Source organism: Dromiciops gliroides, chromosome 1 (genome assembly GCF_019393635.1).
Source record: "Dromiciops gliroides isolate mDroGli1 chromosome 1, mDroGli1.pri, whole genome shotgun sequence".
Classification (NCBI taxonomy): domain Eukaryota; kingdom Metazoa; phylum Chordata; class Mammalia; order Microbiotheria; family Microbiotheriidae; genus Dromiciops; species Dromiciops gliroides.
The window spans coordinates 1810669-1823402 of NC_057861.1; the positions used below are offsets into that span (position 1 = coordinate 1810669).

Genomic DNA, 12734 nt, shown 5'->3' on the forward strand with positions numbered 1-12734 from the left:
ATTTGATCCCCACAACTCTGCAAGGTCAGGGTTGTTATCCCAAATTACAGATGAGGAAACTAAGGCAGCGGGGTATAGGGACCTGCATCATACTGCTAGTAAGCACATAAGGCAAGATTCGAACTCAGTTCTTCCTGCCTCCAAGTCCCACACTTTGAAAAGTATGCCCCCTACCTGCACACTCTCTTACATGTCACACACTGGAGATAGAAAAACATAAATGAAAAGGCCTCTGTCCTCAAACAGCTTACATTCTCTCAGGAGACACATGCGCCTCTATCTACAGAACACAACCCGGACCAGAGCGGTGACTAAAACGGAGCGGCAGCACAGCAAGGCAGGTAACAGACTGCGAGCTGCCTTGGTGTCACGCAGCTAGTCACAGCCAGCCCGGACAGGTGCCAACTCCGAGCCTGCCTCAGTCACTTACCACGGCCACAGGCCAGGTACGACTCACTGGGAGGTCCTTGTGCCAAGGAAACGGCAGGAGAGCAACCCCTGGAGAAGCCAACATGATACCCCAGGACTTGTTGGCGGAGAATGCAGAATACAGCATGCTGTCAGTCACCATCGTGGCTGGCGTAGCTTAAATGTATTGGTTAGATAGGAAGCTTCAGTGCTTGGGAGGAGGAAGAATGCTGCGATATCCAGAAATTACCCGGATGTAAAGTCCAAAACATATCAATCTTTTTTTGGGGGGAGGAGGGGGAGGCAATGAGGGTTAAGTGACTTGCCCAGGATCACAGAGCTAGTGAGTATCAAGTGTCTGAGGCTGGATTTGAACTCAGGTCCTCCTGAATCCAGGGCTGGTGCTCTATCCACTGCGCCACCTAGCTGCCCCGTCAATCATTTTTTAATAAGAAACCACGTAACATTCTGAAATGATTTTGTAAACAGTTTAGTCTTGTTGATGGCTACATTTCTTTTTTTAAGTGACAGCTTAGCCCAGAACTTTTGCCCTAGGAGGCCGACTGCCCAGCAAGGAGGCCCAGGTCCCAGAGCTGAATCCTTTCCCCTTCTCAGAACCAACTCCAAGGAAGTCGGGAACAGTGGAAGCCTTCGGATTCAAGTGGGCACACGAATCCTGGGTCCCCTCCCCTGGCTGAGCTGGTGAGGGGCCATCTTGTGCCAGCCAAAGAGGTTGCTCAGCCCTGTACCCTGCCTGTCTACATGAGGACTGACAAAGCAGGCATCCGGCTGGCTGGGCTCTCCTGGGCCACGACTCACGTTCATCCCTTTATTCAATAAATAATCACGGGGAAAATAGAGTGCAGGGGGAAGAGCATTAAGACCAGGCTCCTGCCCTCGAGGAGCTCACAATCTAAAAGAAGGGAAAAGACGGGCGATACACTAATTCATAAACATAAAAAAAGTTTCAGGAATGTTTCAGGAACTTGCACGTCATCCTTGCGCAGGGTAATGCTAATCTTCTCTGTATTGCTCCAATTTTGGCGTAATATCGCTTTTGTTATTAATGAGAAGCGCCAAAGAGGACTATCCAAATTGCTGGATCGAATGGGAGGGGGGGACTTCTGATTAGGCAGATCCGCTAACAAGGAGGCTGGGGGAGGGGAGAAATTCTGAGAGGAGCTAACAAGGAGTCCAGGTGTCCCTCCCCGTCAGGAATGCCCATCCTTCCCCTGCCTAGCCAAACCCCAGACCAAGGGCACCGATTTCATGGACTAAGACTATTACTGAATAACTCTAGGGCAAGTCATTTCACCCCAGTCTGTTTGCCCCTCAGGAAAACAAGAACAACACTCAAGTGCCAGCCCTTGTAAGGTGGTTGTGAGCCAAGAGCCCCAACTCTATGCAGCCCTGGCCTCCACCACGCCCAACCAACCCACACAAGTTCACCCGGGATTTGCCTTGGGGATTTCCAAAATCTGTTATGGGTTCTAGGCTTACACCACTGTCCTGAGTGCAAGGTGGGTACCGGGGGAGGGGTATGCACTGAAGAGAGGCTGTCTGGCCCAGAATCCCACAAAAATACAGAGAAGCGGGGAGCCCTGAACCCAGGTCATCCTGATTAAGGCCGCTTCTCTGTGGGCAAGGAAAGTAAACACAGCCGCATCTTAACTTGACAAGGCTTGGCCAGGTCACAGCTCCTGCCGCCAGAGCAAAGATTCAAACCCTAGCCTCCTGTGGCTCCTCCGCTGTGCCAGGCTGAGCTCTGCCCTGGATGGTCCAGGACCAAGGAGGCTAAGGACACCAGAGCACAGCGTCCCGGGAGGGCTGGACGAGGAGCCTGGGAGACGAGAGACTCAGTAGCAGACACAGAGCCAGCAGTAAGAGCCCAAGGGCCCCCAGCCTGGCTCTGCCAGTACAGACCAGGCTTGCCCACCCGCCCACCCTCACTTCTCCCTGGCTCGGGCCTCAGGCCTTCCCTGAGTAGCACCAGAAGCAGGGAGGCCACCGAGGCAGCGGCCTCCTTTCTCGAGGTGGTCAGACCCAGAGAGCCTGGTTTGGGGCCACAAAAGGGGCTGGAGCAGGGGCAGCAGCGGATGCTCTTCCCAGCATGACCACCAGGGGGGGCACTTCTTCCACGTTCAGATTTTAATTGGAAACCCCTTCACCCAGGAATCCTGGAGACCGAAGGGGAGCAGAGCCCCAGAGTCAGGCAGGGGCCGCCTCTCTCCTGGAAGGAAGGACGGGATCAGGGGAAGGGCTTTCCGGGCTGGTATCCCCGCTGTTGTAGCTTCCGGATCAGCTCCAGCAAGTTCATCTGCAGGGTCAGCTCCTGTCGGCAGAGAAGCGGGCGTGAGGACCCGACTGCGCCCAGGCCAGGTCGGGACCGACAACAGCCAGCCCCGGCAGGGAGGCCGCCTCCAGTAGACCCCGAGTCCTGAGGCCTTTACCAGCTCGGGAAGAGCCCAGACTCACAGCATGGCACAGTGCTGGATTTGGGGTGGGCCTGGTAAACATCACACCTTAATCTGACATCTCTGATCTAAGTGATGTCAAAGTACGGAAAGGGGAGAGGGGAAGGGAAGAAGGACAGGAAGGGAGGGAGACAGAGAGAGAGGGAGAGAGGGAGGAAGGGAGAGAGGGAGGGAGAGAGAGAGGGAGGGAGAGAGGGAAGGAGGAAGGGAAGGAGGGAGGGAGACAGAGAGAGGGAGAGAGGGAGGGAGGGAGGGAGACAGAGAGAGAGGGAGAGAGGGAGGGAGGGAGGGAGGGAGAGAGGGAGGGAGGGAGAGAGGGAGGGAGGGAGAGAGAGAGGGAGGGAGAGAGGGAGAGAGGGAGGGAAGGAGGGAGAGGGAGAGAGGGAGGGAAGGAGGGAGAGAGAGGGAGAGAGGGAGAGAGGGAGGGAGAGAGGGAGAGAGGGAGGGAGGGAGAGAGAGAGGGAGGGAGACAGGGAGAGACAGGGAGGGAGGGAGGAAGGGGGAGAGAGGGAAGGAGGGAGGGAGGACTTATGAAGTGTTTACTATTTGTCCCGAACTGTGCTGAGCACAAATACCAACTCGTTTTATCCTCACAACCCTAGAAAGCAGGTGCTGTTATCTCCACTTTACAGTTGAGGAAACTGAGGCAGGGGTGATGTGATTTGCCAGATGTGAACCCAGGTCCTCCAGACTGCAGGCCCGGCCGGCCTCTCCACAGCTGCCTCAAAAGGCAGCAAGAAAATATTTGCTCCCAGAAATGTCGGACGTCGCTGTTGGCAGGCAATACTCCATTCAATCAACATTTCTCTAGTGCCCAGTCTCCACAAGGAGAGCATTGTGCTAAGAATGAACCAAGCCTCCCTCCTCCCCGCCCTCAGGTCCCTACAGGGGGTAGGGAGAAGAAACATCAGGGCGCAGGAGGGACCAAACCAAGGGGCTGGGGCAATTCAGGGAGGAAGTACACCTGGGGCAGTTAGGTGGCATGGTAGCTAGAGCACCGGCCCTGGATTCAGGAGGATCTGAGTTCAAATCTGACCTTAGACACTTAACACTTACTAGCTGTGTGACCCTGGGCAAGTCACTTAACCCTCATTACCCCACCAAAAAAAAAACTAAAATGTGATGGAAGGAGGGAAGGAGGGGAAAAGGAGAGAGGGAGGGAGGAAGGGGAGGACAGAAGGATGTCCTGGCTTTGCGGGCCCCAGAGCAGAGGAAGGCGAGGTTCAGGCCCCAGATGCGCCCAGGTGTGCCTGCTGAGCAGTCCTGCCCGAGGCCTCCTTTAGAAGGACCGCTGGGCCATTTAGTAGGCACTAATTAACCCCAGAAAGGTAACGCTCATTAGCAAGGGCTCTGTAGCCTTCTGCTGATTCTCTTTTCAAATGTGTTTAGAGAATGAAGATCCGGCCCCGTCCCCCTCGGCCCTGTCCCAGGAGTGGGGGGCCTCTCGCTGGGCGCCCCTTCCATGATCTGCTGTCAGGAGGCCTCCCAAGGGGGCAGATGGCTAAATCACCTGACAGAACGTGACGGCGCTTCGTGGGGCACACACAGTTCCCACTCCTGAGGACGATTTTGCCATTTGCCAGGCTGAGGAGTCTGTCTACATAGCCGTGAGTTCGTACCCATCCCTAGGACTCAGGAACACTTCTGAGTGATAGCCAAGGTCTGGACCAGCGGCAGCCCCAGGGCCAGGAAAGGGGCAAGATCGCCAGGCTCTGGAGCCACCAGTGGGAGGGGAATAGGGCAAAGGTCTCCCCAGTGAGGGTCCTGGTGTAGCAGGAGCCTGAGGGAGAGGGGGAAACTTCACTGAGAGCCGGCGGGAAGGGAGAGGACTCGAAGTTAGCTGCCCGGGTCATCCCCCCACAGCCCAGCCCTTACAGCTGTCCTCCAGGGAAGCAGGTCCTACAGCCAGGTGCCATGGGGCACCTTAAGTCTGCCTCGGGACTTCAGTCCAAAAGCTGGGGGCACAATGACAGCACCAGCCCAGTGCCCTCGGCCCGAATGCTGGGGATCCCAGCACTCAGCCTTCCTACGAATGCCTGGGGAGCCCCCGTAAGAACGTTGGCTCCACAAACATTAGCTCGCTTGGAACTCTGAGGCAGGCAGCAGTGAAGTGACCAGGGTCACCCGGCAGTGAATGTCTAGGGCCAGATCTGAGCTGCCTTCCTGACGCCAGGCCCAGCGCTAACCACTGCGCATCATCACCCGCCTCTGCCTCATTCCTGAGGGTGCCGGAGGGACACAGGCCCTCAGTCCGAGGTCACGGGCCAGGACATGGCGGGGCCCCGGCCCTCTGCCACGCTCCGTCTCCTGGTGAGGCTAAAGACAACGTGCCCACAGGAAGGAGGGGGCCTGCCCACAGTCCCTCGGCCCTGACCTGGGGATTCGTGGTGACGTAAAAGCCCGTGACGCCGGCTTTCTCCAGGGTGCTCTGCTGATCCACTACTTTCTGGTCCAACTCCAGGACGATTTTCTCATCCATCATCCGCTGCTCTTCCCTGATGCGGTGCTCCACGGCCTGCAGCGAGGGGAAGGAAGACACGTGAGTGTGGACAGGAAGCTGGACCCCGACAGGGCCCTCTGAGGTTGGCAAGATCGTCACAACAAAGGGGGTCTACAAGAGGAAACTCGGGCCCAGAGAGAGGTGGTGGGCCTTGCCCTGCTCCCCGAGCTGGTGAGCATCTTCCTGACTCCAGGCCCAGCCACCTCTCGTCAGCCCCTGCTAACCCAGGCCGAGCGAGAACAGGCCATGGCCCCATTCAGGGGAGTAGGACCCAGATCTCCCTAGGCCTCTGGATCTCCCTCCCCTCATCTTCTCTCCACACCGGGCAGTTGGGCAGCGATGGAGGAGGACCATGGGCAGAAGTGCTGAGGGGCCACCAGGGAGCCTCCTGGAGAACACCCTGGGTCCGCTCCCTCGGGACAGCCCGGGCAGTCGGGCAGTGCCGTCCACGCACCTCCCCGCCCCCACAGAGCCCTTCCACTCTTGCTGCCCCCAACAGAAGCTCAAGCCTGCGAAGGGGCCAAGAGGCAAGGAGGGAGAGCAACTCAGGGGGCAGCCTGCGGACCCAGGGCCGAGGGCGCACTGTGACCCTGGCAGTCAGAGCAGAGGAGCCAAAGACCTGGCGAGCGCAGCTGAGGCACCTCTCAGGGCTTAGACCATGGCTGGACACCCTTGTGGCAGCCCCAGCTCTGTCACTGGCTTCTCTTGTTGTTCCTTCCTACTTTCTGCCCTCAGGTTCACAGATAACCCCTGCCCGCCCTCCGCCCCAATCTTGCCCTCTCAGAGCAAGCCTGGCCCCCCACAGCAGCCCCTGCCACGTCACACCGTCCGGCTCGGTCATCTGAGCTGGCATCTTACCCTGCCCCAGGAGGCTGGCAAGAGCACCTCAGCCCAACCATGTACACACATCACAGCCCTGGGGCCTTCATCCGTGGTGCTTCCTCACAGCCTGGCCTCTTCCCCTCAGCCGGCGATGCCCCCGGGCCTCCTGGATGCCAGTCTGGGCCTGCTCCGCCCCGCCGGCAGCCCTTTAACCTGGCTCTCGTCAGCCCCCCAAGTGGTGCCGGCTCCTCTTTGCTCTGAAGTTCTTTGTCACCATGAGTCGAACAATTACCCAAACGCCAGCAATCCATACGCAGTAACCAAAGTCCCCTCCCAGGCTGGGGATCCTGGGGCCTGTTTTACCTTCACTGGCATCTCTCCCCTTACCCAGAGCTCTGTCTGGGCCCCTGCCCTCTGACTGGGCCCACATCCTTTCCCAGCTTCCCTCCTGTGCAGACTGTGCCCACATGGTCAGGCCCAGCGCCACTGCCACCACCTTCAGGGACGCTTCCCCCATGCCCTGTGGGCCCCAGCCTTGACCCTCCGAGCACACGTGAGCTCTCACAAGCTCTCAACTAGATAGTGAGCTCCAGGAAGGCAAGACTGAGCCTGGGGCCTAGACCCCTTCAGGGCCCAGCCCAGAAATGGGGCATTTTCCCCAGCCAGCCTCCAGCCAAGGCCAAGCCTCACTGGTGACATGTGGTCGGGCCCGAGAGCTGCTCAACCAAGGAAGAGGACTAAGGAGGATGAGCTTCCATAAGCCAAATCCCGACCAAACTCCAAGGAAACGTCCGCCCCTCGTACAGATGGGGATCTGAGGCCCAGAGAGAAAGGGCTCACAGCAGGTCAGTGGCAGACTCAGGAACTGAAATCGGTCTCCTCACCTGGCCCATAGAACCCATAGAACCCACGGCACCCTGCGGCCCGCCATCAGGAGCAGAGGGCTGGGAGAGCGGGCAGTGAGCACCCAGGGGCCAGCCCCACCCCTACCCGAGGCGGCCTCCACTCACCTCCTGCTCGCGCTGCTGGGCCGCCCGCAAGATGGGCAGGTTGTGGGGCCGGCAGGCTTGCTGGGCCTCCTTGTGTCTGTTCAGCAGAGTCTGCTTGAGCACTGCCAGGAGAAAGAAGCAGAGAGCTCGGCCCAAGGAGTTCACAGGGGATGCTGGAGGCAATGGGGAGCCACTGAAGTTTACGGAGCAAGCTCAGACCTGTGCTTCAGGGCGGTGAAGGGCTTGAGGCGGGGAAACCAGCTCAGAGGCTCTTATAAAATAGTCCAGGCGAGAACAGTGAGAGCCTGAGCAAGGCTGGGCCCACAGGCGTGGACAGAAAGGGACGTCATGAAGACAGGAACAAGATTTGGTAACTGACTAGCTATGAGGAAGCTCAGCGCAAGACCACAGTGGGGAGAGCACTGGAGTCCCGAGTTCAAATCTGGCCTTAGACACTTCCTAGTGACCCTGGGCCAGTCACCTGACTTCTGTTTCCTCCCAGGGTTGTGGTGAGGATCAAATGAGGGTATATCTGTCAACACGGTATGATCCTTGGAGCCTCCGTAGATGCTATGATTGTTATCACTGTCATCACTATTATGGGTGAGAGTACGGAGTCATGGATGACACACCAAAGCTGTGAAGCCGGTGACCTAGAGGGTCCTAGAAGGACAATCCTAAGGAAGTATTCAAGGCAATGCCCGTGTGCACAACCAGCTTACAATGCCAACAGGTGGTCAGTGCTCAGGAGGAAGACCAGGCCTGAGGCACAACGTGGGATTAGGTTCATGGAGACTAGAACTGAGCCCATGGGAGAGAGCAAAGGGAAGAGAGCTGAGGACGGAGCCCCAGGGGGTGTAGGGAGAGGGACAAAGATCCAGCAACAGAGCCAGAGGAGCAGATGGGAAACAGAAGTGGGAGAGCACCTAGAAAGAAGAGCACCCCCCATGGGAGTCTGGGGCCGGGCTTCTCGGAGCTCCCCTCCAGAACCGTGGGCTCTCAGTGCAGTGGTGTCCTAGGGGATCCCTCCTCCCCAGCCTTCGTTTGATTGGGAAACAGGGAGAGCCTCACTGGGTGCTCCGGCCATGACTGACAAGAAGACAGAGAAGGGTGGCCCTAATGGGACGCAGGGAGTGGCGCATGCAGAGGACCACCAGGTTACACTAGAAAGGCCAGAGTCCAGGGGTGCTCGGGTCAGTCCTTCCCCCCTCCCCAGAGATGGGCAGGCTGCTCACCTCGGTGCTCGTTCTGCAGTTTGAGCCGCTGGTTGTAAAGGCTTTTCTCTGTGAGATGCTGGATTTCTAGCAACCCTTGAACTATCTCAAAAACAGTGCCATCGATCAGCGCCAGGGCCAGGTCACTGAGGGTGGTGTGGGACAAACGCTGTTGGAAAGAACTGTGGGGAGAAGACAAGAAGAGTCGGGGTGACCGCAGGGCCCCTTCCAAGCTCTGCACACAAGCGAACAAGAAGCTCCACATATGCAGGGGTAAGAAAACAATGGGATTTGGCAGATACTCAAAGGCCCCACCTGGAGATTCATCTAAACTGACTGAATTGAGTGAGAGGGACTGACTTTGCCGCTTAGCCTACGTCAAGTTAATTAGACTGTAACCACACCTGGCTGCCCTTAAGAAGGTGTTGTTCTCAAAAGCTAAGGACTTTGAACTCAACTGGAGACCGCCTCCAAGTCCAGTGAACCAATGGATTTGGATGACGCTAACCAATCAGCTTGAAGCAGTGTGTAAGGACCGCCTCTGCTCCACATTCAGTGTGCTGAGCAGGCTCCTTGAGGAAGAGCCAGACCAGGCTGGAACTCTGGGCTAGACAGGCCTTTTCCTAACTTTCTGAGCTCCATGTGTTCTGCTTTTACTAATACCTAGTATACTTTAATAAATGCCTAATGCCCAAAGATTGGTGCTAAAGCTTCTAATTTAAGGCGACCACACATTTAGATTTTAAACATCACACAGGGCAAAGCCAAGGCCAAGCCCAGAGGCAGGGCAGGATGGTGGAGAGTGCGCCAGGCTCAGCATCCAAAGACCTACACATGGCACCGGCCTCTACTACCCATGACCCCCATGTGAAAAACACTTAAAAACCTTTTTAGAAAAACTGAAAAATCTTATTTCTCCAGTCAAAAACTCATTTCAAACTTTCCCTCTGGGAAAGTGGGTAGAAGAAAAGATTAGATGCTAACTACACTTAACTCATCTTTCTCCCATCATTGCCCCCGCCCCCCTGAAGTGGCTGGCGCTCGACCAGCTGAGAAAGGAGGAAGCCACTGATGGAAGGGGGCAGGGTCCTTTGTTTGACTCCTGCAGTGGGAGCAGCAGTCCAGGGGAAGGGCATCATGACTCAGTGGCTCCATTTTGGAATAGAAACCCAGACTAGGTACCTCCTCTCTTTGTTCAAGATTCCTAGAAATGCTACCTGAAACCTTCCTGGGCAGAGAGTCATGTCAGATGGCATGAAGGACTACTTCCGTCTGGACACCCCTCTTTTCAAGCTAGAAATGTCTTGGACATAGATTCATGACAAATAAAACTGTTTCTAGCAGACGTGAGCCCAGATTGCAGAATACAGTATCAGTGTGAATATCATTTGTCCAACACAGACGACACTCCAATGCATCCTCCTGTCAAACAAGGGCCCTGAACTGAACGGGAAGCCAAAGAGCCCGGGACAAAAAGGCCAGATGCGTGGGCCCGCAGGACCCACTGCTCCTTCCCATGGAGAAAGAAGGAAGGAGCCCAACTCCAGAATCTCCCAGTTCAGTGACTTCACAAAAGCCACCCAATCTAAGTCATACCTGTGCAGGAAGCTTTCCAACCAAATCCCCAGGAAGGACTCACCCAACTATGAATATTTTTGTACAAATAGGTCTTTTTCTCTTTTGGGGGGATGTCTTTGGAATATAAACCTAGCAGTGGTATTGCTGGATCAAAGGGTATGCGCAGCTCTATAGTCCTTTGGGCATGGAACCCACTGTTTTAGAATTCTGAGACAAAAACCCAGTGTTTCTGTGTGTCTCCTGTTGTATAGCCAGGTGACACAATGGATTGGGGGGGGGGGAGTATGCAGATGAAGAAGACCATAGTTCAAACTCTGCCTCAGACACTGACGAGGCAAGTCACCACTACTTGCCTCAGTTTCCTCATCTGTAAAATGGGGATAATAATAGCGCCTACCTCCCAGGGTTGTTGTGAGGATCAAATGAGATAATAATTGTAAAGCATTTGTTGTTTTTCAATTGTGTCCAATTCTTCATGATCCCACGACCCATATCATGCCAACACTGTCTTTGGGGTTCTCTTGGCAAAGATACTGGAATGGTTTGCCATTTCTCCAGTGAATTCAGGCAAACAGAGATTAAGTGACTTGCCCGGGGTCACACAGTCTGAGATTGGATTTGAACTCAGGTCTTCCTGACTGCAGGCCCAGCATTCTATCCATTGAGTCACATAGCTGCCTCAACTTGGCACACAGTAAGTGTGCCAAGCTATTATTATTACTGCTTAAATTTCCTTAAAGAGTATAAGGATAGCTTTAAATAAAGCTTCAGTCCTAGCCAAGTTTGAGTAAGTCCAAAAGCTGAACTTTAAATTCTCAAAACTGAAGTATGGATTTCTTTTTTTTTTTGGTTTTGGTTTTGGTTTTTTTGTTTTTTGGCGGGGCAATGGGAGTTAAGTGACTTGCCCAGGGTCACACAGCTAGTAAGTGTCAAGGGTCTGAGGCCGGATGTGAACTCAGGTCCTCCTGACTCCAGGGCCGGTGCTTCATGCACTGCGCCCCCTAGCTGCCCCCTGAAGTATGGATTTCTAAAGGGAAGCCTCGGTGCCTGAGGCAGTCGGCTTGAGAGCGCTCTCGTCAGGAAGCCGGGTGAGAACACGGCCAGCTGAGAGACGCTCCGAGCCGCCCCGACACCAGCCCGGCGCCCAGGAATTCTGAAACAGCCAGTGGGGTCTGCGGACTCTGGGAGCCGCCGGGAACCTCGGCAGCGTCTGGCCCGAGCAGCACCCCGAGGAGTCGGCCCTGACTAAGGCTCCTAACGCAGCGTGGGCCGCGCTGGAGGAGAACGAGCGGCCTGGTCGGAAGTCTACACCCGCCGCCGGCCCCGCCGCGAGATTTAAAGGACACTCATCCGCGGGGGCGGGGCCGGGGCAGGAGCAGGGTCAGAGGTCGCGCTCTCCAGGGCCCGGCTCCGCCCTCTCGGCCCCGGCGCCCCGTCCTGCGCTCACCTGGGCAGCTCCTTGACCAGCCCCTGCAGCGCCGACAGCAGCTGGTAGTGCCGCTCCTGCTGCCGGGTGCCATCCGCCGCCTCCTCGTAGCCCCCCGCGTAGCGATCCATAGGCACCGCGAAGGGCGCCGCTCCGGTCCGGCGCACCACTGCGCAGGCGCCGCTCCACAGCGAGGCTGCCCCGCCTCCTCTCGAGCGGGTTTAGGTACGTCTGCGCCTGTGCAGCACAGCCCCACCGTCTCCGCAGCCTTCTGCGCAGGTGCGAGTCCACAAAGAGGCTGCCCCTTTTCCCGGCCCGTACCGGGCGAGTTTTGTGCCCTTCTGCGCGAGCGCACTCCACAAAGGAGTGTCTCCACCCCTCCCTCTCGCTCACACCAACCCGGCCCTCAGCAGCTAAGCCCCGCCCCTGCCCCGAGGCTCCGCCCCTACCCGCCTCCCGGTTTCCTTCTAAAGTAGCCTGAAAAACATTCATTCGCTCAAGCCCTGCTAAGTGCCTACTGTGTGCTAGGCAATGCGCTGAGCAGAACGAGCGGTCCAGGCCCTCCAAGAGCTTCTGTTCGACACGAGCACAAAAATATTAAATGCGAAGTGATTTCCTAAAGATGAGGGACCGTGGGGTCAGGACGACCTGAGTTCAAATCCACCCTCAGACACTTACTAGCCGTGTGACCCGGGGCAATACGGTGACACTTCACCCTGGTTGTCCCGGTTTCCTCATCTGTCAAATGAGCTGGAGAAGGAGACAGCAAACCCCTCCAGTATCTTTGCCAAGAAAACCCCAAAATGGGGTCAGGAAGAGTCGGACCCGACTGAAAACAACCAAACCACAACAACAAAGATGAGAAGATGAGAAGGTGAGGAGGGAGGGCATGGCAGGCATAGAGAGCCAGGGCAAAGGCCCGGAGATGGGACACGGAGCATCATCGGGTTTGGAGAATCTCAGGCAGGGGTGGGGGGAGGTGAAGGGTGAGACAAGGCACACAAAAGTAAATGCAGGATTCAGACACTTGACACTTAACTAGCTGTGTGGCTCTGGGCAAGTCACTTAACCCTCATTGCCCCACCAAAAAAAGTAAATGCAGGGGGCAGCTAAGTGGCGAAGTGGATAAAGCACCAGCCCTGGATTCAGGAAGACCTGAGTTCAAATGCAGCCTCAGACACTCGACACTTACTAGCTGTGTGACCCTGGGCAAGTCACTTAACCCTCATTGCCCTGCCAAAAAAAAAAATGCAAACGGGTTCAGTCTGACCCACAGTACCTGGGGGAAGCACCAGCAACTGGCCCGAGAGGGATTCTCCCCAT

At 56.3% G+C, this 12734-nt stretch overlaps 1 protein-coding gene and 1 pseudogene across 1 annotated transcript; both read right to left on the reverse strand.

Moving 5' to 3' along the window:
- Window positions 1-919: 919 nt before the first annotated feature.
- On the reverse strand, window positions 920-11615 carry LOC122736247 (protein DGCR6-like). The gene is made up of 5 exons (XM_043978368.1): window positions 11433-11615; window positions 8429-8589; window positions 7215-7315; window positions 5257-5397; window positions 920-2740 (listed from the first exon to the last, which is right to left on the reverse strand). Exons 1-5 carry the CDS (start codon window positions 11540-11542, stop codon window positions 2657-2659), a joined length of 597 nt encoding a protein of 198 aa, XP_043834303.1. The 5' UTR covers window positions 11543-11615; the 3' UTR covers window positions 920-2656.
- On the reverse strand, window positions 1371-1471 carry LOC122737697 (annotated as a pseudogene).
- Window positions 11616-12734: the final 1119 nt, after the last annotated feature.